General features: G+C 42.0%; 1 protein-coding gene across 6 annotated transcripts in view; it reads right to left on the reverse strand.

Annotated features, from left to right (window-relative positions):
• cacna1g (calcium channel, voltage-dependent, T type, alpha 1G subunit) overlaps positions 1-25,525 on the reverse strand; it is a 157,675-nt gene that overhangs the window by 44,665 nt on the left and 87,485 nt on the right. For 4 of the 6 annotated variants that reach the window (XM_078788919.1, XM_078788920.1, XM_078788922.1 and 1 more), the window contains 14 exons: positions 22,436-22,595; positions 21,180-21,474; positions 20,443-20,535; positions 19,508-20,354; positions 17,356-17,762; positions 8,629-8,780; positions 8,366-8,551; positions 7,374-7,488; positions 6,367-6,522; positions 5,646-5,711; positions 2,188-2,275; positions 1,129-1,307; positions 557-877; positions 234-413 (listed from right to left, as the gene is read on the reverse strand). In XM_078788919.1, the coding sequence (XP_078645045.1) occupies positions 234-413; positions 557-877; positions 1,129-1,307; positions 2,188-2,275; positions 5,646-5,711; positions 6,367-6,522; positions 7,374-7,488; positions 8,366-8,551; positions 8,629-8,780; positions 17,356-17,762; positions 19,508-20,354; positions 20,443-20,535; positions 21,180-21,474; positions 22,436-22,595 (3,245 nt within the window). The remainder of the gene's footprint in view (positions 1-233; positions 414-556; positions 878-1,128; positions 1,308-2,187; positions 2,276-5,645; positions 5,712-6,366; positions 6,523-7,373; positions 7,489-8,365; positions 8,552-8,628; positions 8,781-17,355; positions 17,763-19,507; positions 20,355-20,442; positions 20,536-21,179; positions 21,475-22,435; positions 22,596-25,525) is intronic. The other 2 variants (XM_078788923.1, XM_078788924.1) reach the window with 1 other exon arrangement.

Consider the following 25,525-nt stretch of genomic DNA (forward strand, 5'->3'; position numbering starts at 1 on the left):
TGAATCATGCAGCATACAACACATTTTCTTATCAGTTAATGTCAATAAAATGATTATACGCATATGGTTGATGCATATCTGAGTACTGGATGGTACCAACCAAACTACAGGAAGCTCAATTCAGTAGGGTTTAATTTGATGTATTTTGTTGCAAATGTTTGTGTGGTAATCTGGCACTCCGCAGGTCTAGTTGGATAAGGAAGTCCCATTTTTACACATGCACAGAAACAAACCAGATTGGCCTCTTCCTCTGCATTCTCCTCTTCAGTATTCTCCTCCAACGAGACCTGTGCCGGGCCCACCAAAGAGGGAGTGCCCTTCCCGTTGCAGTCGCTATGCTCCCCAAGCCGAAACGTCATCGGTAAAGGCGGTCTGGAGCTGTACATGCTGGCTGAGCGATACAGGTAGGGTACCTGCATGGGATCAGGAACGGCATGTACACTTTGTTGAACGTGAACTTCAAAACACACTGATGTTCATACCAATTGATATGCTATTTAGGAGATTCCAATTCCATTCTAATTATAATGTCATGGTTTGAATTGAAATCACGTACCTGCAGTAGAGCATCGGGGGGTAAATCCATGGAGCGCCGAGTCTCTATTGACTCCATTCTCCGATGACAAGGCCCTTTCTGAGTTTGGGACATGGAGTCTGTCCTGGCCAAGGAAGCGTCATCCTCCTCCAGCCCACCTCCTCCGTCTCCTCCGTCCTCACCTTCTTCTGAGCCGGAGCCTCCTTCCTCCGATAGCAGTGACTGGCGTTCCCCAGATTGCCGCTCCTGGCGTTTGAGGGACGGTGCACGACCTAGGCTGTTCCAGCTGGATCTGCGGCTGTTCCTGCCACTACCGGTGCTCCAGGGGCCATAAAGGGGCATCTTTTGGTTAAAAACATGACAACATGTTATCAAGCTAAAATGAAACACAATTAAGCGGACAGGTTTGGTGGGGCTAAATAGGTACTTGATTGAGATTTCGGGTTTGAAGACAGAATGCAAAACTGTAAAGTCAATTTTTTTCAATAACTGACTCAAAAAAATTGCAATGTTGTACCAACAGAATTTATGACTAGAAAAGTATTCATCTACTTTATGAAACTGGTGATAAGAATGAGAAGAGAGTCACGAACCATTGACTTGTCATAAGAGCCCGGGTCTATGGAGACACTGCTGCTTCGGCGGGACTCGCAGCCCAGGATGGGGTCAACCCCCGCTGGCAACTTAGGTACTGGCATAGGGGTGGCTGCTGTGTGGGTAATTAGCGGAGGAGTCAGGCTGGTCTTTAGATCCACATGACCATTGACAGGCACTATTGTAAAAGAAAGAAAGATGAATAAAGTTTGTTGTTGAATTTGGGCAGACTGAGTCATGTGAGCATGGGTGTCACTTAGGTAAGCCCTCAGTTATGTCGCAGTTCATTTGAAAAGCGAAAGCTACTGATATTGAACCCAATGAATATTTCAGTGGCATATTAATCTTATGGGATGTGTGGGAGAGATTATTATGTTTGGCAGCCCCACAAATACATGACACGTGGAAGTAATGCAACTTTAATAATGCAACCGCCTCGAAGATGTGTATTCGGCTACACCAGTTAGCTTAACAGTATTACCCAGACCATGTGAAGGTTCCGAAGGGAGATGATACGGCACAAGTGGGATTTGAACTCCATACTGTGCTATTCCTGCTGGGCTTTTCCGTCTGCAAAAGCAGTAATTAGAGGGAACAGGAGCCGGCGGTTGTGAAATTATGGATGAGGCTTCTGTTGGTTTGATGTTGTGCAAGGGGAAAGCCGTGCACGTGCCCACTGAGTTGGCTTGTAAACCATGACTGATACCAGCGGGTGCAGGAAATGCTCCACAGGCTATTCTTAATATCCTTAATATGACTTTGGCATATTATTCTGATCTAGCAAAAACATTGCTTTAACTGACATATTTCAGGGATCTTAAGAAAGAAAAAGGGGACAAGACAGCAGTTAAACCTGCAAACACAGATGGCTCAATACAAGTTCTGGTTATATGTTGTCATATTGGCGATTAGGGTCAAGACCACCTGAGAGGAATTGTGTAGTTGTGTACTCCAAAATGAAGGTCCTTGTGTTTTTTTTCTTCACCACAGTCATGAGTGTATGATATGCTTGTGAATTAGCACCTTGTTTATAAATGTACTCTCCATGCATGGCTCACCTGCAGATGCCGATAAATCTCTGTTGTTAACATCCTCCATGCTCCGTGCAAAGGAATCGACCTCGGAACCTGATTTAGAGGCATCACCCTTCACACAAAAATACACAGAAAGAAAAACCATTTAAAATGTGAAATTGGTCAGAAAGCGCATGATTGGACGTTGCCTCTTAGCGCAGATCCCTGCTGAGCATTGTCTCAGTCAGTAATGTGTCGGACGTGATCTGGGAATCAGTCACAGAGGCAACATGACTCTGTGAACAGGTAGAATCTACCACAGCTCGAAGATTAAACGATACAGAAAAGACGAAGTTTGTTCAACATGCAAAGGTAACAAATGGAGTTCACTGAAAGAAACAAACACACTGATACACAACGACAGTAACATGCATGGGAGGTCATTTTGGGATGATTTTTATTTGACTGATGTCAAAATTGTTATTGTGGTTGCAACACACTTTTTACCGTTGTTGGAAGAGCCAATGCATAAATGTCTAATTTTCTAAACTGTTTTTGTTTAAAGCAATATGGATTACATTAATCTCTAGTCAAGCTTCACATCTTCAGTCCTCTACCACTGTGGTAGAGTGAATAAGCAGATCCATTTTGTATTTTATTGATTCCAAATCTTCCAAAGTGTGGGACTACTGCATAGTCTTTTGTAAGAAAATGGAGCTCTCATTTACATGTTATTTTGCAATAAAATCCCCGTGTGACTTACATCAATTTCCTGATTTCCCCAGACAGGTGGAGTGTGAGAAAATTAGGTAAGGGGTGCTAATAGACCAGTGGCATAATCACATGAAGGGTACTTAGAACCGTCTGCGTCTTGCATGGAGTTATCACAGTATAGCGGTGTTTGCCCCAGTCCTGGTTTCTTATTTTTGCTCATGTTTGTTACACTTAAATGTGTCAGATCGTCAAAGAAATGGTAACATTAGTCAATGAAAACACAACCGCTGCTGGGCAAGAAGAACATTAACGCCCATCTCAATTTTGCCAGAAAACCCCATTTCAGAAAGACAACATCATACCGACAGTAAAATATGGTGGTGGTAGTGTGATGGTCTGGGGCTGTTTTGCTGCTTCAGCAAATGGCATTACATAAATGTACATTTTTAAAGAACTGATGTATAATTAATATTAATTATTGAGCAATAGTCACAGGAAATCATGAACAAAGTTCTAATGTTTTAAAACCAACATAAGAGCTATATAGCATAGCATAGCAACACTGGGCATTTTGGGAATAAATAATACAACTGGTTGGAGTGCAGTCGGATCTTCTTTCGGTGTCTCCTTGAATAAACGCGATTTATTACTAAGGGAATATAATCACACATCTGAGGTTAAATAAGCTAGTAGAAAGGTGGACATGATGTTGGTTTGGAGCAAATGGGGGCGATGGTCTTGAGGGAAATCCTTGATGATGAAATAGCTGGGATGTTTAGACAGCTTGTTTACACTCTGCCACCCCAATTTGGGCATGGTGGCGAGAGCAGGAGATAGGCCAGACCAGACCGTCGGCGGATAGCCAGACATTAATAGACACTAACAGCTCACAGGAGGATCACAATTACTTGGCCTCAAACCGGGGGTTCTACATGGCAGAAGGATGTTGACAGAAGGAAGAGGATTCATTGTTTGCATGTTCTCTCAAATAGGTTTCTTTTGCAGTTGCGTTTTGAAATTTCGCAGCCAAAAGCGCCGCGGGTTGATGAGAAAACTCTTAAGAATGACAATAAAATTTGCTTTGAAATGTTTTGTGCCACAAAAATACATTACTTTAAGGTTTTAGTATTTTTTTATGAAATGCATGATTTTTAAAAATACTTATACCATACACCATAATACCAATACACTTATGGTTTTAAGATTTATGTTAGCTTTAAGATAGTGATCCAATGTTATATCGTTATTAGCACTATGGCACTCATACTGTTAAATTAGCTTGTACATGTGTGTTTAATGTTGTGATTGTATATTACAAAGCCATCAGCAGTCATCACTTTAAGCCACAGATGTCAAACTCAAGGCCCGAGCGTCAGGCTCTATTAAAGGACCCCCATCATGCAAACAGTGCTGACCACCCCCGCATCCCTTATTAGCTCTCATCCTTTAGTCCTGTTGGATTTATCTCGCAGTGCTAGAGACTCCCAGTAAGCTGCCAGCCTCTCTTCACTGTCCTAACCTCCAGCCTGATAAAACGAGAGACTAAAAGGAAGATTGTTGCCAGCCAACGCCTTTGCAGTGATCTTACCCGGCGGCTGTAAAGAAAAGGAGCAGGGGAGAGGTTTGGTGGGAGGTAAGCAATCAACCTGAGGTTTAATGCTGCTTTTAAAGAGGGTCAAAAAAACATCTTTAAAAAAATATGTACACAGTAAAGTAATGCAATTACTGCAGTTGTTGTCCTTAAAGCCACTCAGAGCAATCATTCACTGCTAGTTAGTTTTAACAGCAGAGACAGCATGCAGGAAGCAGGGGGTGGAGCACTTTGAGACGTGACATGCCTTCTAGCCAGCAGCCATATTGGAGGTCCTTGACACACAACCATTAACACTCAAAAGGTATAAGTTGAATATAAAAACATGTACTAGTACAAGTTTGAAATGAAAATATACAGTATATATTTTAACACATTTTGTCTGAGTTAAGCATCTCATTGGATGACAGGCAGCATACCAAATGATGGATGAATGATGCTGCAATGCTGCATCTGTCCACCATAGGGGCCCAGAGGGAGGCTGACATCATTGCAGCACCAAAGAATGCATTGCTCTGATGCAATGCATTATGGGAAAACTTTAAGAGTTTGTTTTTTTATGTTAACCTTGTATTGGTACATGTTTGTATATTCTCAGGTTCTGAGTTTTAAGTTGCTGTGTGGTGAGTTTAGTAAGATGAGTCAGACTTTTATATTGTATACTGTTATATATAATGATGCCCAGCGTTTTGTAATGGGTTGACAAGATTGTCTTGCCGCAGGTTTAAAAAAAAAAATTATTAATTTTTTAAAATAAAAAATAGCAAACCTTTGATAATAAAACTGTTTAAATAACAATAAAGAAAAAAAAAATTTTTGAAGCATCAGGAAAAAATACTTTGGATGACTTTAGATAGATTTATCATTATTGTTATTATGATTATTATTATATTTCTCAACATAGGTACACAATTTCAGTTTTTTCCTCTGAGCATTATTACCCCATATGATTTAACATCAGCTAATAGCGTCATCATTGGCTGTTCAAATAGCTTGATCAAGCAGAGGTTTTTTTTTTTTTTAGTATATGATTACTTTTTATGGTGGACCATCAGGCTGTGGTATTTGAAAGACATGTGACATAGCCCCAAAGTCTCTGCAGGGAAAGATGAAGGGAGGGTAACAAGGATGGGGAAGGACTGTTAGCAGAGGAAGTGCAGGGACAAAGGACGGAGCTGCCGTGCTTTACCGTACATACCCCTGCGTCTATAGGCAGTTGAATTAGACTCAGTTGGGCATGCAAATCCTCCCGCTTGGACACTTCCTACAACGGAAGTGTTTGGTTCAGCCGGCAGGGGAAAAAGCACAGAAGTGAGATGCACCACAGCAGTTCACAAGAGCAGACGCAAAGTTCAAGGTTATTCGGGCTCCTTAATAACGCTCTGATGTCACCATGCAACATGTCACAGCCAACTTCCTGTCCCAGTGCATGGTGAGCAGTATGAGCTGCACTCCTAGACATCAGCAGCCTCACTAACAGGAAGCGAGGTCAGGGTGTCAAACTGAAGAGCACATGAATGTTTTGGTTTTGTTGAGAAACCAGCCATGGCATGTAATCCTTACATATAAAATATGACAACAGATTGCACTGTCAATGCATGCTCAGAACACATGCAGCCTTTGTGCAGGTTTCAGGTGGATGTGCTTGGGTATGACCTCCAGAAAATGCAGAAAAAACACAAATAATGGACTTACCCTAAAATGTCTATTTGATATTCTAAACCTTATAATAGTTAATGGACATGTTGTGTGTACATATCTAACTGTGTGTCAGTGAAAAGAAAAACATATTAGTAAAAGAGATTTTTGCTGCTGTTGAAAAGAAACTGTTAAGACACCAAGAACGCGAGAAGACAATCAATACATCATTCCAAGTCCGAGAAGAATGAACACAATATTTGTGAAAAGCTTCACTTTACCTCAGTTTGGAAGCCTTCAACCAAGATGGCCACCAGCAGGTTGAACAGAACGTAGTTACCGAAGGTCATGAGGGCAATGAAGTAGAGAGCTGCGACGGGAGATGTGGACGCCATGCCGTTATATAATACCTTGTTCCAGTCTTCTTGTGTTAGTATCTAGAAGAGAGGCCGAGCAAAGGAAAAGTGTTGCACAATGATTGTGCGTGGAGGTTTACACCATTTCGGTTTTATTCAGTCAAGTCATGTCACTACACATTTTAGCCTTTCATGCTAAAGATGAACAAAATACAATTTACCACTTGGATATTCTTAATAAATCATATATTTCTAGTTCAGGCCCTGCTGGTGTAATACTACATGCTGCTGCTTTTTGAAAAGCGAATGGCCATGGGTTCCATTGCTGGCACGGGTAAATGGGGGGGCTAAACCTAAGCCAAATTGAACATGCAATTGACTTGCTGTGGTGCCCCCAAATGGAAAAAAGACAAAATAACATTATAATTATAATAATAACAAAAATTAGGGCTGTCCATCGAATAAAATAAAATAATATTTAATTGTGATTAATCAATTTTTTGTCCCTAGTTAACTCCTACTTAATAACACTTAATACAGGGAATTATTTTATATAAAAAATACTATACAGTTAGAAATCCCAAAGATGTTTAATGCATGTTTAATGCGAACAGCAATGTGTCCCACTTTGTTTGATGGTCCTTGAACGGACCCTCTTAACTTTCTTCCACGCTGCACAGATGTACTGCTCCTTTTTTTCCTTTTTCTTTCACCTCATTTGGTCCCAAATGTTGATACTATGTGGTGTAATGATACCATTTGATGATCTTAGAGTGCTAATGTGCATATTTGTGTGGGGCACCTCTCTAACTCCAGGCTCAAACTGGTGGATGGTGGCTCTGTGTTCATTTTGTCTTTTAATTTCATGCTATTCCTGCTATAGTTTTACAATACATAAAAAAAATCTCCTGATAAGAAAGGTTGATACTTACCTGGAAAACTGTCACAATGGCCCACAGGAGAGAGTCAAAGTTTTTCCTGTCTGGTAGAGTGTCTCCATCCCGCTCTGAACCAAACTTACAACCAAACAGATGCATCCCCAGGATACTGAGAGAAGGATAGATGACAACAAACAATGGAGGGAGGGGGGGGCATCAAACTCACCTAGAGCCACTCATCACTTGTACTATTGTATTATTTAGCTAGTTTTCAGAGCAACATTTTGATTTTAACACTCATTGGCTCAGAATCACCAGGCTGTCAATGCATAATTAAATGCAGAAATGTTCAGCACCATGGAGAGCTCCACAAAAGATGTCCCACAGTTGTCAGCACAAAAGAACCTCAAAATAATTGGTCACACAAATGGTTATATCGAGGAAATGTGAAGTTATTGAACTCGCATTCAAAGTCGCGTCATCATACGTGTTATACATCAAACTTAAGGTATTCTTACACAACAGAACTTGACAAGCGTGAGCCTGCTAGTTCAGTGTCCAAAATACCTTCCGGTTTGTTTACATAATCCATCTCGCAAATCTCCTTAGTTTAATATATTTTTTTTATACATTTTTGCAAATTGTGGTTTAGAAGTGTTTTTTTTTTAATTGATGGGTTTATGGGTTTCCAGCAAAACTTGCTAAACGTGATTGTTTGTAATTCAACTATAATTATTGTCTATGAATTGTGTTTGGTGTTAATATTTGGATTTACTAACTAACTTTTTTCATTCAGTCTGATTGTATTTAAGCTCATTCGCCATTCTATATATGTTTCATAACGTAATGCAATCCCATTAAAATCCAAAAAAACATAAGCTAAGTTTTTTGTCAGCTGAGGATAGCAGTTTGGCAAGGTTTAGCTACTAAAATTAGCTACCATTGAATGTATAGCCTAGTGGAACAACAGCATGAATGTAAATTGATGTGAACACGTCTTCCACAGTATGTGTACTGTCTATGGTGTACCTAATGTATGTTCCTACCTGAAGATGAAGATGAAGAGCATGAGCAGCATGCAGAAGGTGGCTACGTTGTCCATAGTCTTCATCAGCACCACCAGCTGCCTCTGCAGGGCCGGCATAAACCGAACCAGCTTCAGAACCCGCATGAGCCGGAAGGTCCTCAGCACGGAAAGACCACCACCCTGCTGGCCAACAATCTCCCACACGCTGTCGGAGAAGAAGATGACATGAATGCATAAAAGGCAATATAAACGGTATAGCTTCACAGTAAGGACTCGACTCACCTGATGACCACAATGATGCCATCAAATATATTGTAGGGGTTCTTGATGTAGCCAAAAGGCCCGTAGACCAGGACCTTTAACAGCATCTCGAGGGAGAATAGGCTGGTGAACACAATGTTACTGATCTCCAAGGCATTGGTCAGTTCATCGGGCTGGAGGGAAAAGAAGAGAAGAGTGGACTAATTAGTACGTTTTCAGACATACTTCATTGTTGCTACTACTCTCTCCCGGAGCCTCAACATTTTAATGCACCAATCATCCTAACATTTGGAAACTGATTAATAAACATGTTTTTTTTTGTTGCAAACCTAATAGTTCAACCCTAAATTGTAGATTCCTGCTCATAGGACTTAATAAATGCTATGTAGGCCAATGGCTACTATTGCAAAAGGTGCAAAAAAACAAACACAAACCTCTCAACGCAAATCAATACACTTGGAAATGTCTTGAAACGGAACTATTGTAGGCGGCAGTGCGACTATTACTGACATAGTTTTACAGTGGACCAGCCTGGAAGATTGACAGGTTTTTGAGAAGTAAGATGTTGCTGTTATTGATATTTATGTCTGTAGACTATGGTACTTGTTTGTATGTAAAAGACAACCGCAATGAAGCATGAATACACACCAGCCATATCCTGAATATGTACACTGATATTAGGAGGTGAAAATAACCAGACTGGCAAATAAAAACATTTATTTATGTACGAAGGAAATCTCTAAACCTGCTGTGTCACAGCTGCAAAGACAAAATATGCCAGACACACACACACACATAAAATGTGAATGGTATAAATGTGTCTTTTCATGCTCACAATGACACGTGTGCAACCTTTGTCTCACAGCACGACAGACATGAAGGCCAATCACAAAGCTGCAGCAGAATGTGTCTGGGATGTCGGCTTGGAGCTCATCAGAGAATTGAGCTGCCGCTCACATCAAGATCAAACAACTGGCACATACTGTATGTGTGTTGTGTGCACTATAGAGGATTAAAAAAAAATAAAATAAAGCGAGCAGGCGCAGACAGAAAAGAGAAAGAGCCAAGCGATAAAAGGGGAGGCACATCCAAACGACACGGTATGTAAATCAGACCTCTGTTGCCACTTTCAGCTATTATGGCAGAGGAGAAAAGAGCTGAATGCTGTTATGCGTCTGTGGACTGTGCAACAACCCCAGACAAGCTCCAAAAAACCTTTCATCTCCATCCAATAAACAGTTTACACAACTCAAACATGGTGTCATTTGCACACATTGCACAGACATGACAAAGATGGAAGGTGTGGAAGGGATGATCTATATTATTGGCACGGTCCCCATCCAGCTACTTTTAAGCAAAGGTGTGCATAATGTACTAAACGGTATGTGTGTAATACGTCCCCGTGTGTGTATATTTCACTTTTAGTAATCCACTTAGTGTCTGTGTATTCCCAGGCTGGACTGTGAGGTCATGTAATGTAATGTAAACACAGTGTGTTGTCATTGAGTCTGTCTCGGTGGGCTGCCATTAATCACTCTACACCGTGACCGTGTAAGTGTGGATATGCAGGGAAATGGACATCAACATCAATATCGTAAAAAAAAAACTTTTCATTATGATACACTTTGTTGTCCTGTATGCAGGTTTATTCATTATCACAGCCGGAAATCCACTTGTTAAAACACCCCCCCCCCATCTGCACAAAACTTTAGTGAGAGTGTTTGACCAAGCAAAAGTTTGCAACGACATGACATTGCACAGTATTAAGTCATCACTCCCACAAGAATCGAATGCAACAATAGCGCCCGCGGCACAAAAACGGACTGGCAATACTAAGGCCTAATATTGCACCATCAATTATAGTACTTCACAAAGTACCCATTCCTTCATTTGAACACTTCTCACACTTAAATACTTCAAATCATTAAAGAAAATTGCAACCATCGATCATCACAGAAGTTTGAGTCCCCTAATTATATTAATCATTTTGTGGATGTAGACTTGAAGTAGGCTAAACGATGTCATTTTCCTGTCGGTGCTAGCTGGCGTTTTGACGAATGGCCAATTATTGGGATTCACCATCCAGCCAAGAAACAGGTGGATTTCATTCATTCATTCATTCATTCATTTTCTACCGTTTATCCTCATGAGGGTCGCGGGGGTTGCTGGAGCCTATCCCGGCTGTCTTCGGGCGAGAGGCGGGGTACACCCTGGACTGGTGGCCAGCCAATCACAGGGCACATATAGACAAACAACCATTCACACTCACATTCATACCTATGGACAATTTGGAATCGCTAATTAACCTAGCATGTTTTTGGAATGTGGGAGGAAACCGGAGTACCCGTAGAAAAACCCACGCATGCACGGGGATAACATACAAACTCCACACAGAGATGATCGAGGGTGGGATTGAACTCAGCTCTCCTAGCTGTGAGGTCTGCGCGCTAACCACTCGACCGCCGTGCAGAAATCCCAGGTGGATTTCGTGTGCCATCTTTCAACTTTTTCTGACTTTTGCCCAGAAGATGGACCATCAACGGCAGTTTGATGGACCAACCAATCAAGGGAAGGATGTGCCGTTTGTAAAGACCACTACCTCAGCAGAAGGAACATCAAGAAAAATCGAGAAAGCTATCTTGGATGGTCTGAGACGACTTAAGGGGAACAGAGGTATCGATCAGGAACACTTACTCCCCTGAAGCTGTTATTCTCTTCAGTCTGATTTATTGTCGATCCAATTATATTCTGTTTAATATATTTTTAATACATTTTGTAAATCAAACGGTGGTATTTTGTGATGTAAAACATCGCCATCTCATTTCGTCAGTCTGTATTGTTTCTACGCAAACCTCTAGACATTGACAAGATTGTCAAGATGCTCATCATCCACTGGGTTCTTCTCACTGTTGTGTTTGGCAGGTAAATGTAATCACACATAGTTGATAGCACAATGTCGCTCGTGGAATTCCTCCTCATATTTGCAGCTGAGACTCACGCAAAAAATATATATCCGCTAACCGGAGCGTGCATTAACCGACTTTCCACCACAGTAGGGGTACATCGAAATTCCTGATATCACCTGAAGAGGAATGATATCCTGCCGTTGGAGCTTACTTCCTGAAAACTAAACAATGTCTGTTTCATCTCACCTGTTTTTCACTGTCTGTCTTTTGAATCTCTTCTCGGTTCACAGACACATTTATCTGATTTATCTGACTGCTTTATTTAATCCATCGGGATCAGGGCGGCCGCCATAAATACTTCATAAGGACACAAGTTCAAAGGGGAATCAAGTGCAGGCAGACTTAGATGTCTGCATTCTTTTATATTCATGTTGTGAACTGAAACATGTGCAATTATGCCATGAATATTGAGCCCCCCCCCCCTCCATTTATCAACAGGCCACCCATATAAACCTACTGAATACATTTGAAACCCATACCCATGCAAATACAAGCCATGTAGAAGTCTCTAGTCGATGCGCATGATACGCCAGAACAAGAAGTACAATCTTTATGAGCTGAGATTTGGACCGCAGACATCTGGCACTGGGAATGATCATTATTTTTTCTCCCCACTGTTCCTGCTTTGCTATTGTTTAATCTTGTATAGTACACATTCTTTAGACATCAGGCAAGAGAGTTAAACAATAACACATATTCCTCTGCTTGTGTGCTTCAAGTTCACAACATTATATAATCATTTCTTAATGCAATAATGGCGACTGACGTGTGAGCGTTCGCAAAAAAAGAGATTAATGCCTACATGTGTTACAAGTGTGTAAGTGAGAAACCGCTCTTGTTTCTCTAATTGCCTGACTGAATGGCCGTTTCCTGCCTAAAGAGGTAAAGTGTGCTTGATGAGGTATAGTGTAATCTGGTTAGCGCGAATGTAATACCACCTAATCTGATGTGATATAATCCAAATGGAATGCCGCACTCAGACTGCTAATGATGCAGCACTTGGTGAGTAGTGTGTGTCGGCTTAATCAAGTGGGCGTACTTGCTCAGGAGGAAGTCATTTAAAGCATGAAATAGAGAGGCATACACTCACACCCGGTGGTTATTGGCTGATTAGGCTTGTTGTACGGATGTTTACCCATGATCCTGATCATGAATGAGCAGAAGAATGCAGGCTGTGTTTGGTCAAAGTCTTGTCTAGTCTGCAAATGGCGGTACAAAAAGACATTCATTCATTGAGGGGGTGCTGGAGCCTATCCCAGCTGTCTTCCGGTAAGAGGCGGGGTACACCCTGGACTGGTGGCCAGCCAATCACAGGGCACATATAGACAAACAACCATTCACACTCACATTCATACCTATGGACAATTAAGTCGACAATTAACCTAGCATGTTTTTGGAATGTGGGATGAAACCGGAGTACCCGGAGAAAACTCAGAGACACAGAGATTGCCGAGGGTGGGATTGAACCTGGGTCTCCGAGCTGTGAGGTCTGCGCGACCATCGTTTCTAATTGTAAATTCTTCTTCATTCCAATGAACCCCTTGAACGGTTTCATTGGATGAACTTCCCAATGCACATGAAATGGAACCAGAAATAATAATAACAATGTTGCTCATATGTATGTGTTTTACATGTGTGAGACTACAGAAACAATAGAGGACATCCAATATGTACCCTCTAAATGCACTAATTGGTCGTTAGTAAGTTACATATCATTCAACAATATGTTTGCAACATCAATATAAGAGAGCAACAATCTATCCATCCAGGTCCACAAAAAAAGAGCTGGCAAAGTGAAGGCAGACTGTGATTTAACATCTCACTGAATCAGGAAATAACTGGACCCACTCCATTGATTCCATCATTCGGCTTAACGGCTTTCAGGGCTGGAAAAAAAAACCTTTCTTCAAAAACTCAGGTTTTCAGAGCTGTTGCACCTCCACAGAATGCAAATGGTAGGTCATACAGCAGGAAGCAGTTGGAAACTTTCTGGGCTGCGACACCATGAAGGACACATACTGTAAATTGTATTTCTGTGAGATATTTTTAGATATGGAATGCAACTACATTTGTGCAAGACTGATATTTTTAGTATATAATAAGTCTCTGGTTATATCGTTTTTGATAATGTTCTTATACTGAAGCTAAACAATAATAAATAAAATAAATACATTTTTTTGTTTGACAAAAAAGGGTTTGCTTTGCAGAATAAACAAGGAAGAAAGTTTACTTCTCCACCTCTCAATGACCCGGGAGGCTACCGCAATATCCAACAATAATAAGGTTTTGGTGCCTTGACCCCAAAATAAATATTGGGGAAACTGGAATTGCCTTTTACAACCTGGACTGCATTAGCCAAATTAGCCAAATGGCTAATTTGCATCGAAACACAAGCGACAACAAGGGCAACGAGGGAAGAGAGAGGGACTGATAAAGTGTGTGATGAAGGAATTACAGTATGAGGCTGTTTAAGTTGTGATGCTGACGAAGACGACTTCAGTTGTTTTAGTTCCCTGCAGATGGCGGCCATAAGTGACTTTCCTGGTACACACCAGCCACTTATAGACAGGTGAGGCCTGTGGTTTTCGTACATTTCAATTTTCTCCTGACCTTCTGGAATTAATTCATGTGGAGATGAGCTGCGACTCAGTCCAAAAATAAAAACCTGAGATTTTTTTCCAATCATAATAATCAATTTCTTGACATATCTGTATAGCTTTAGTGTGGTTGTTAAATAAAGGTGATTAATATGCATATAATTGCTGTGGTGCTCCCAGGCATAAAGTACCTCCACTACAACCTGTGAGGAGTAAGGAGGAGACTAAAGAAACAGGAAATTGGGCTGTTGATGAAAGACAGTTGAGATGAATATGAAAAGGAAGGAGACTGGTACTTTTTGAGAAAGTTTCTTAGGCTAAGTGATAGAGAGAGTCTGACCTTCCCAAATAAATAGACCGTGGGGTTGTGTCACATAGTTGGCATACGCACAATCAGTCCATCATCTGCACCATAAATGGTAATGTGCTTCAACAACATGGAGATAAAGCAGACACCCTCTCCTAAATTGTCCGAGCCGTCCGCCTCCACTCTTCATCCCATAATCTCTCCTCTATACCTTCACCTCCAAGTCCTGACACTCTGTCATCCCTATCCAACACTTTATTTCATCATCCTTTGCCCCCGCCTCGGCTACAGATACACTTTCCCATCTGGCATTTTAAATTCTCTGCACTTGCTTGCTGTCCTCGTACTTAGTGCACGTGTGTGTCGATTGTTTTTTGCCAGTGTGTGTTTATGAGAAAAGCATATGACAAGGGAGGGGTGGGGGTCGGTGGGGGGTCTGCTATGTGTCATCAATGCTGTTGATCCATACACTGACGGTGTGCAGAGTAACAACACATCTGCGCTTGAAGGACACGGGGGATGTCCAGCATCTCCATCCATGATGGTCCATACAATCAAGGAGCTACTTGATATTTCAGACTTGAGTTTGCAGCTGGGAATAAATCACAAATGGACGTCGAGTCATTTTATTGTGTGAACATAAATCTGTTTAGGGACTCACTCAGAGGGAACCATGTAGCTATATGACAACTATTTGTTACAGGAATTAGAAACACACATGACAACGCTCTAAACATAATGGCTTGTATAGTCGCCGCTATAGTGTTTGTATGCCAGATGGTTTGTTTCACAAATGCGTTTGCATAAATGCATGAAGCATAAATCCATCTGGGGAAAAACATTTTAGTCAGGGACTTAAAAAAGGTGTATTAAAAAAAAAAAAAGTACAAAAAACAAAAATTGGCCAATGATGTATTGCGTCAGTAAATGAAAGGATTTTTCCATGTAAGGAATGGATTTTTTATATACTGTCACAAAAGTAAACACTCTCTATTCTGGTCAAATACGTGTAAAAGGTGAAAATTGGAATTCTGAAACATTGCAATGGAAAAAATTCATTCATTCATTCATTTTCTACCGCTTATCCTCACAAGGGTTGCGGGGGGTAATGGAGTCTATCCCAGCTGTCTTTGGGTGAGAGGCGGGGTACACCCTGGACTGGTGGCCAGCCAATCACAGGGCACATATAGACAAACAACCATTCACACTCACATTCATACCTATGGACAATTTGGAGTGGCCAATTAACCTAGCATGTTTTTGGAATGTGGGAGGAAACCGGAGTACCCGGAGAAAAACCCACACAAAGAGAACATGCAAACTCCACACAGTGGAATCGAACTCGGGTCTCCTAGCTGCGTGACCTGCACGCTAACCAATGGAAAAAATGAAAATTGAAAAAAACTAAAAGAGACTTCATAGGGCCTTTAGTATGCGGTTCATTTGACAAGTACTGTTTATCAGGCACATCCTATACTGTATCTAGCAAATACTAGCAAATACTAAACATATGCATACAAGTACTCCACACTGTTGCTTCCAGCGGTGGAGCATTAATCATGACATAGCAACATAGCTCCTGGTCTTCACCAAGCAGTAATACCATAGGAACAACTAAAGTAAAACCCGAATAGCAGACTTGGCTGGAGGTTACTTCGATAGAAAACAAAACAAAGCCCTTTTCCATGTGGAGTGAATTACATTTGAAAAACCGCTAGATCTGTGATCCCTGCTTCTACTGGATGTCAATTGATTCACAATCAATGATCTGTCTCCTGTTTGGAAACCGAAGAGATCCAATTGAAAAAAAAGTGAATAAAAGACTTAGGAAGAGTGGTGTGAAAGGAATCCAAAGCACAGTAGACTGAATAACAAGAAGGATGACAACAGTGGAGAAAATAGGAAATAAAAACGAGGGAATGCACAAGAAGAAAGTAGAAACAATAAAGTGGAAAACAAATACTGGAAGGTGGAGCAGAGAAAGCTTTAAAACTTCCTGTGGCTGTGCTAAAGAGGATGCCATCTGGATTTGTTTATAGGCACTGGGTCAGGGACCCAAAGTAACCCCAAAAAAAAACAGAGCACATTGGAATCTCATTCCCCTAAAATAATGATGAGGTTGCATCACTTCCACACCATCTGTATCAAAGAACGTTTGACAAGCTTCAACTTCAATTGGGCATCAGCGACCGTTATTATCGCGCTGACCTTCCCGTCCTCTGATTCATAGTGCAGACCGATACCGGACTTTTGGCATTGTTACCCCTCTATCTCTTGTCCCTCTCTTCCAGTTTTGCTGGGGCCCAGTCAGTGTTCAGTGATTCAGTATGGTGCTAAGCATTGAATCCAGTTACAGTACTAATTACTTTTCAGCCACTGGTGACAATTTCAAGTACGCTAAACAAAACTGGAAATGACTAAATATAAAACATGTTGGACAGTTATATGCTTGGAACTATCTGGTGTTTAAATACCTTCAATTCGCTGTTACTGTAGGGCATAATATTAACGGCCATATCGAGTGTGTACGATCCGGGGAACAGTCAAATATTTCTACTATGTCAATTGTCGGGCCTTCCCTCTCTTCTCTCGCTCATCTCCTCATACAGACTCATCCCCCCGTTTTCTCTCTCCCACATGGCTACAATTATGCTGGTGTAAATAAACAAGTCCAGAGAGAGACATCACAAATTCCAGTTGGGCTCGTGGGAGCAGTGCAGCTTACGCAATCACATAGAAAGACACAAACATACACAGCAGATCTTTAACTTCGACTCATCAGTCACTCCCAAGATGAGATCGTTTGTACCATTTTTTTTACTTTTAGGGAAGATATGCTGGGAAATGCAAAAGCTGCATTGAACGCATCATCACTCACCTGCTCATGATACTCAATCCCCATGCTCAGCGTGTTGATAAGGATGGCAATCATGATCCCTCTTCCGAAGTACTTGCTATCAACGATCTTCCGGAACGTGTCGCACACCAGCCTCCAGAAGTGCACGACCTTTCCGGCTGTTTTACCCAGCCTGAAGGGCTTCTTCCGTGGCTGCCGGCTGTCTCGCCTGTCCCTGCGACGCAAGTCCTGGCTGAACTCATAAACACCCTCGCTGTCCGAGTCTCCGGGTGTCTCATTGCCCTCTGTGCCGCCCTCAGACTCGTTGGCGAGGGCCTTTGCGCAGTAAGGGCAACTCTCAGGGTCCAGTGTCAACACCGCTGTGTCCATGGCGCTGCCCATGGTGCTGAGGTCACGGGCCGACAGCTGGCAGGATGGCTGGGCTGCAGCTGAGTGAGAGAGCGGAGTAAATGACTGTGATTGTGATAAATAGCATGCATGAAGTGTTTAATATAAAATGTCAAAACAAATAAAAGAATCTATTGTGAAGAACATTATTTTTGGATGATTGCGTGTGGGTCAGAGCGAGTTTGTTCGACAGTGATGGGCAATGCGTGAGCATCGTCCCCGCAGACTGTGCTGTGCGGCCTGGATGGCTGGCAGCCAGTGTTTCCACCGTCTGTATAACCTGAGCGGATCTGGCCTGACTTTTGCTGAGCACACTGCCTTTTAGAACTTGGCCAGAGGCAGAATAAGTCGCTTGCCAGCTACAACATGAAGCATTAACATTTGACTGTAATTACAATGTTTTCTCTCTCACTCACGAAAAAAACAACAACTCTGGATAGCATTCGAGTTGAGACTTAATCACAACATATTTCTATCTGAATCAATAAGGTGATGGCATGGAAAGAACCGTAATTTGTTTTCTTTCAAAAGACAAAAACGCTGACCGAATAGAATAAATCACCCTTGTAATTCTCATACTTCATTAAATTGTCCAATTGTTATCTCCGCCAAGCTGGAAAAAACATGCGTGCGAGAGGTATTGTTTTGATTGTTGTTGGTTTGTTAGTTTGTTTGCGCTATTACACAAAAACTGACAACTGATTTCCACGATCTTTGCGGCGCTATGGCCCATGCTGAGCAAGAAAATACAATTTTGGTGCACATACGGGCGGGTCTCTTTTTGCCTTTTGAGTTATGACAGAACCATTACCACACCCCAAAATGCAGCCGTCTAATTTTCACATCTTGGTTAATCCCAGTGAAGCAGAAGTAGCTTGCTAACCGACACGAAACAATGCAAAACATATTGTTCTCTTTAGTTATAGAAATGCGTCTTCTCTTTATATTTTGATATATTTATAGTCTGCAGGGCTCTACATTAAAACCAAAATTACTTGCCCAGGGGAATCCTTCATTCATCATGACGTTGCATGGAAATCTGGATTGTCAAGAGACTTCTAGGCACTTTGCCTTGATAAATAAAAGTACATTCATGATTGAATAAACATTGTGCTTATTAAATAATAAATGACAACACAAGTTATTGGGTGATTCAATGTGATTCACTCACCTGCGCCATCATTTGATTTGCTGCCGCTAATAAAATACTTGTTTAGGAGGCACTGGTTCATCACTTTTTGCTGTTTTCCTTCAGAAGTTGTTGAAGAATTAGACCATGTTGGCAGGGACGCCATGATGGATGTTTTTTGTAGTCAAATGATCGCTGATTGGTTGATCGCGAACAAGAACGGGTGTGGGTAAAACGCGGACCGCGGTCTAAATAAATAAACGATTCTGATTGGTTCATTTCAAGATTTGCAAGAATTGGTTTGCAAATTACCACCGGAATTACGCAGTCCGTGTTTTACCGACACCCAACAAGAACCGCTTTTAAAAAAAACTCTTGCCAAAGTGCACTTGCCCGACGGGAATATCACTGATTCGATTTACTTGCCTGCATTTTGTTTTAACTTGCCCCGGGCCATCGGTAAATCGTTATTGTCGAACCCTGCAGTCTACTCAAGGGGTGAGATTTTTTTGGTACATTCCCTTCGGGGTCTTTTAAGAAGTTTAAAATGACTGTCTTATGGCATCAAACTTAAATCCACATTTTTTGCCAAGATCAGCTCTCAGATTCATCCCTCGACTCAGAACATTGACGGAACCAAAACCAGCAATGATGTACCTGCTGGGTTGAGGGTGTCCACCAAGCTCTGCCGCCTCCTGCCATGGTTTATCGGTGGGATGTTGAGGCTGATATTTGTGAGCGTGCTCGTTGCGACACTTCCTCGTCTGGACTCTGCAAGAGCTCTTGCCTGCAGGGTGGGGTAATTCTTGGGCCCGGGAGCAGCAAAGGGCACAGAGTTCCGCTTCATGGCCCTTGATGTGGAAACTGATGTCAAAGAGAACTGGCCTGGTGTTTGCCATAGGTTTGTGGTCGAGGGCGTACAGCAAAGAGTTTCGAGGTGGAATACTCCAAGGGTGGAATGGGAATCGGTAAATCCTGACAGATTTGTGTCCGCTGTTGCTGACGCTGTTGGCAGTGGCACAGCTAAAGCGACAGCCCCCCCAGTATTGTTATGAGAAGAAGACTCCACATCTCGACCTTCCAGACAGCGGACGTTGGCCCCTCCTCGTACACTGCCATTGCCAAGATGGTAATGGTAATGTGGGTGCACCATGTGCTGAACCGACAATGACCCCTGCTTGGAAGACTTCCTCCTTCTCCTTTGGGTTTGCCTTTGCTGGGGTTCTACTGGAGGCGGAGAGGCAGCGATGTTGAGCCCTGCTCGGCGAGCTAAGAACCTGCAGATGTGGGCCACCTGTCTCGCTCCTTTGTGGATGACATGGACCAGGTACTTGAGCAGTTCGTCATAGCAGGAGCCCGGCTCGGAGAGGGAGGCCAAGGTGCTGGCATTGGACATGAAGCGTACTCTCTGCTCCTTCATCAGCTGACTCTCTCTCTGCTTTGTTTCTGAGAACTGAGTGGCAATGACGACCAGGCATAGATTGATCATGAAGAACGAGCCAATCTAAGAACAGGGAAAAGTTGTTATCCCAGCAGTCATGACAAATACATGAAAAGAGGAACTTATGCAATCATCAGGAGGTAGCACTTACGATAATGAGTAGGATGAAGTAGATGAAGTTGTAGAAGGAGTGAGCATCCATCACGAAATACATGATGTCCACCCAGCCCTCCAGAGTAATCACCTGAAGGAAAACAAACAATAAAACGAGACTGGACCATGCAATAAAACAATGTACAATTTGAGAAAGTCCTTACGATGAAGCTCCTAATTATCATTTTTACTCAAAGAACCGAACAGGAACACAAACTGAACCGGCACAATCACCACCTGAATAAAAGGTTTCAAACCCAGAACTTCCCTGCTGCGACGCAACATTGCTAATCACTCAACCACCGTGATGACCCTCCAAAAATCAAACTGAAAACTAATCCCCCAGTTTTCTCTGGCATGTTTCACCACACACAGACAAACTCCAATAACAGTCACACCAGTGGGAGAACTAATCCCCAATCTGGCTTTTGTCCTCCATGACACTCATCGCCTGACAGAAATATATGAAAACAGACAAAAGCTTTGCAGATGATGTGGAGATAGCTAACAAATGGGGTGGAAAATTGAGGCAGTGTGATTATGCGGCGGATGTGATGTCCCGTTAATCGTTTAAAGCCATATTCCGATGACATACCAGCTGCCGCAGGGCAATTAGCAAACCTTTTGCCACCTCTTTGTTTCAATCTGGTTTTCCATCCATATTTACTTAAACCTTGTTAGTTTGCCTTTGAGTAATTATTATTACTATTATTAGTATTATTCCACCCGCCTTACCTGAAATATGGCGATCCAGGCATAGCAGATGTTGTCAAAGTTGATAGCCCCCTTGAAGGGGTTAACCAAACCGGCAGAGCAGTTGGTGTAGTACTGGTTCCAGTTGACGCAGGTGGTGTTATCAGTGCTGTTGTACGAGTACATGTCGAGATTGCATTGCAGGCCTGCCTCGTCATAGAGCTTGGGCACCGAGCCGCAGTCCCTCATGCCGTTCTCTCGGGGCTGGGAGCAGATGAAAGGATTCTCATCATCGTTTTCGGTGTGGTAGTATTTCTCAAGCTCCACAGACAGAGGACTGGGGAGAGATTAGAGGACATTGCTATTAGTGGCGTATACGTTTAATCAGAGTAAACATCTTATATTTTTACTTTTTTTTAATCTTGCTTAAAAGTCTTGGATGATTAATAAGGACAAAATGATTGGAAACGCTCCAATGCTGAGCTGGAACAGAAGAATGAAGAAAAACAAGAGCAAATATAGCATCAAAGTAACACTGGAGGTCATTGGTCTGTCTGAAAGGTTTCAAAAGTGTGTGTGGTCTTGGTAGATTACAAAAATACACACTTTCTCTGGTTGAATTTTTTTGCAAATACATCATTCAAAAGCAATGCATGTCTGCTTGTCAATTAATAAAACACGTCCCAACTTTCTGCACAATGATAGATTTTGGAGAAATGCTGGCTATATAATGTAACTGACTAAAATTAGGGTGAATATAACATGGGCTCATTGGATGGCGACCAGTCCAGGGTGTACCCCACCTCTCGCCCAAAAACAGCTGGGATAGGCTCCAGCAACCCCCACGATAAGCGGTAGAAAATGAATGAATGAATGAATAACATGGCCTCACTTTATTGTTCATTCTTCTCTGGACATTTCATCACTGTGATGAAACTCCATCAATGCTAACCTTATTGACTATAGTTCATGACCCGGATGGGCTTGTTTGGGTCAAGGTTCCCCCAAGACTTGACCCATCTCCCCTAAACCAATCCACAGCAGGCCTATTAGCCGACTCATCTTTATTTATCTCAGTCCTATTAAGCAAATAACAATGAACACATAAATCCTATAACTGTACACTTGCCCCCACATGGAATGAAAGCAACAGGATCAATAAGGTGAATATCAGTAAACGGGTCTCGCAAACAATGGCTCGTTGACGTTGATTGGTTTTGTGATGCCTCATTTTGTCACAGCCATTTTTTAACCTCAATTCTAACCTTTTCCTTAATAATAACTATGAAGGTACTCACAAGGAGAAGTTATCCTCTACAAAGCAGCGATTTCTGAGCAGGCCGGCCCATAGCTGGACTCCCACGATGCCGAATATGAAGAAGACAAAGAAGCAAAGCAGCAGCACGTTGCCCAGCATGGGCAGAGTGTCGAGCAGCAAGGTTACCAGGATGCGCATACCTGAGACGAGACACAAGGACAAGGGTTAAGCCTTTATTCATTTCTCAGTATAAATTTTTGACATCACAAATGAGTACAAAACGTTGAACATGATACTGACATACTGAGACATTGGAAAGCTATTAGTTGTGTGCTGCAGATGGGCACACGCTACATGGAAACCCTCTCTGGCTTTGCCTTCAATAAAACATGTGCACATACTGCAAAAACTAAACAATACACAACATTCCCTGTACCTTAAACGCACCTTTTATCACCTCGGTCACATTAGATTGCATAAGGATTTATTTTTGGAGTGAGAGTAAACCGTTTGTATTGAATAACAATTTTGAAAATATACAGTAGATATAGAAAGAAATGACTCAAAAGCAGAGTACTGACATATGTGGATGAGTGACGATGTAAGGAGGACCTCATACCTGTGTAGTCTTTCACGGTCCTTCTCCTAGCAAACACAAACCATACACAGCATCCCCAACCAATGATTGCTTAGCAACGCCTGACTTCAGGTGTTCAATTAGGACTTAGGGTTTTTGCTGATTGTTTGGCAATGGCGAATGCACGCTGAACACGCTCAACTAAGCCAAGTCATAAAATGACCGAGGTGGTCGCCTCTCCAAGTTCTTAATGAAAACAAACACAAAAACCCACAATCCAAGCCATCCATCGTTCATATTTGATAACAATCATTTCCTCCTCCACCTGTGCGCCTCCGACCTCGCTGCGGGTGGTGAAACGTGCTGAAACGTAGCGAGCAGGCAGGTGGCCGTGTAAATTCAGGGAACTATCCGCTAGAAAGAAAATGAGGTTTGCAAACTCTGCTCTCCTGACTGGCTATGTTCAGCTCTAGTCAGGGTTATAATCTTTGTATTTTCAAGCTAATGGCCTCTTTCAGTCCAGAGCCTGTGTACACCTGCGTCTCTTCTCATTTGAGCCAAATCGAAAATAACTAGCTCGATATCAGCGGTTCCTGACAAAGATGCCCAGGAAAGAAAATAAGCAAGTGCTTTTGTTTTGGCCTCAATTGTGAACGAAAAATAAAGCATATGAAAAAAGTCAAGTCATACACTTTTAGTAAGCGTTTGTGGCTGACACTTTTGCAGCATGTAGTATGCAAAGACTCAAGTGTGATTATGTAATTTGAGGTATTTTAAAGAATATTTTTCTTTTTTCTCTCACATTTATTTTTCAATGTCACTGAAACAATACCATAACATTGATGTTTTTTTTTATATCCATGTTAGTTTGTGATGACTGGTGTGGTGACTGTATAGTTGGAGTGGTTCCTGGACTGGACTACGTACTATACCATGACTAGTAATGAACTGGTTGCTCTTAGCACGTAGTTGGGTGCCTCAAGCTGGGTGAAGGTGGTTGGATGTGGGGTTTTCATTCTGGTAGACAAGGAATAAGATATGTTTTGTTGGGATGAGGTTGGAATCTGGGTGGTTAGGGGGGTGGGACTAGATAAGTCTTGACTTATTCCCATTCCCTTTCGAACATGTGCATGTTTATATGTACATAGGTATTTTTTATTAGTGTTGATTTATGTTTGGTTAGCTGTGCTTTGGATCATGTTCGAAATAATGAAGAAAAAAAAACGCATAAAGGACGCATCCATCCATCCATCCATCTTCTCCTGCATGTATCGGGTCTAGGGGCAGCAGTCTAAGGGAAATCCAGACTTCCTGATCCGTAACCACCAGGAGGGCACCAAAGCGTTCCCAGACCAGCTCGAATCAAATCAAATCAGGAAACACATGGTCACTTGTATCTGCAATCTCGTTCTTCGGTCACGGCCATAAGTGAGGTCGGAGTAAATAAACGTAAAAAGATTTCATCAAATTAACCTATTCAAAAACTATTTCAACTAATTTCCCGCTACCTGAATGATCTCAATGTAAATATAATGTGCATCAACAAAGACTGAAGAATCACGTTTTCTAAGCACTCTTTGACAAATCACGTAAACCCGCAATCCCCAGGCTATTTGGAAAGGACAACATGACTCTGTAGTGTTCGGATTGAACGTGTAACTGCTTAATCTTTCTTTCAACAACAGAACACCCCTTTGCATGCTCACAGCGTGGGGGGCCGGATACTTTGCACAGTGCACATTGAAAATATTTCAACAGCTTAGAAAAGAAAAGCATTACACAGAATTCCTTTGCTTTCATCCACTGGCAACCGTCTTGTCTCATGTCTGCCCTCAAATACAAAGTCCGACTCTCCGTCTTCAAAGGGACCTTCTTGTCAGCAACACAACTAAACTTAGACGCGACTACGACCTACTGTGGAAAGTACATTAGGTTGTTCTTTCAGGATCTTTAATTCAAGCAAAGAAGTTCACCATGCATTTGCCAAAGACAAGAACACACTCAGAGCTGGAAGCTGGGAGGTCAATGATGATGTTGTCTTTGGGGGATTATATGGAAGGAAGTCAATGTGCATGGCATAATTCTACACATGTACTGTCCAAAAAAGATGAATCACTATTCTGCTGGGGAGTAATAACAGGTGATGCATTCTAGGGTGAGCATGCAGGCAAATATATGCATGTTTCTGATTGATGAGGCTTTCGGCAAAGGTCAGACATTGTATCCAAACAATGAAGAAAGGCTATTCTGGGCTCAGGATTATAAACACAAAAGGAGTGTGATTGTGTGCAGTCATAATCATCTCTTCTCGATGGACACCAGATCATCAGTCAGTACTGTTCAGGTCACCATTAACGCCCCCCTCCCCCCCAGGCAAAGTGCTTCCCTTCATCAATTAGTCAGCCATTATTCCGTTCCTTGTGAAAGCGCTCTTTAATATGACGGGTGGTAAAACAAGAGCTGGTTCTCAGTTGACTGCATTATTTGAAAATGGAACTACAGTAGAACCTCTAAAAGTTGCAAAATATGCCCCAAACGCCAAACAAGAGGTGG

Source organism: Doryrhamphus excisus, linkage group LG2 (assembly GCF_037039965.1).
Source record: "Doryrhamphus excisus strain RoL-2023G ecotype Guam linkage group LG2, RoL_Dexc_Guam_v1.1, whole genome shotgun sequence".
Classification (NCBI taxonomy): Eukaryota; Metazoa; Chordata; class Actinopteri; order Syngnathiformes; family Syngnathidae; genus Doryrhamphus; species Doryrhamphus excisus.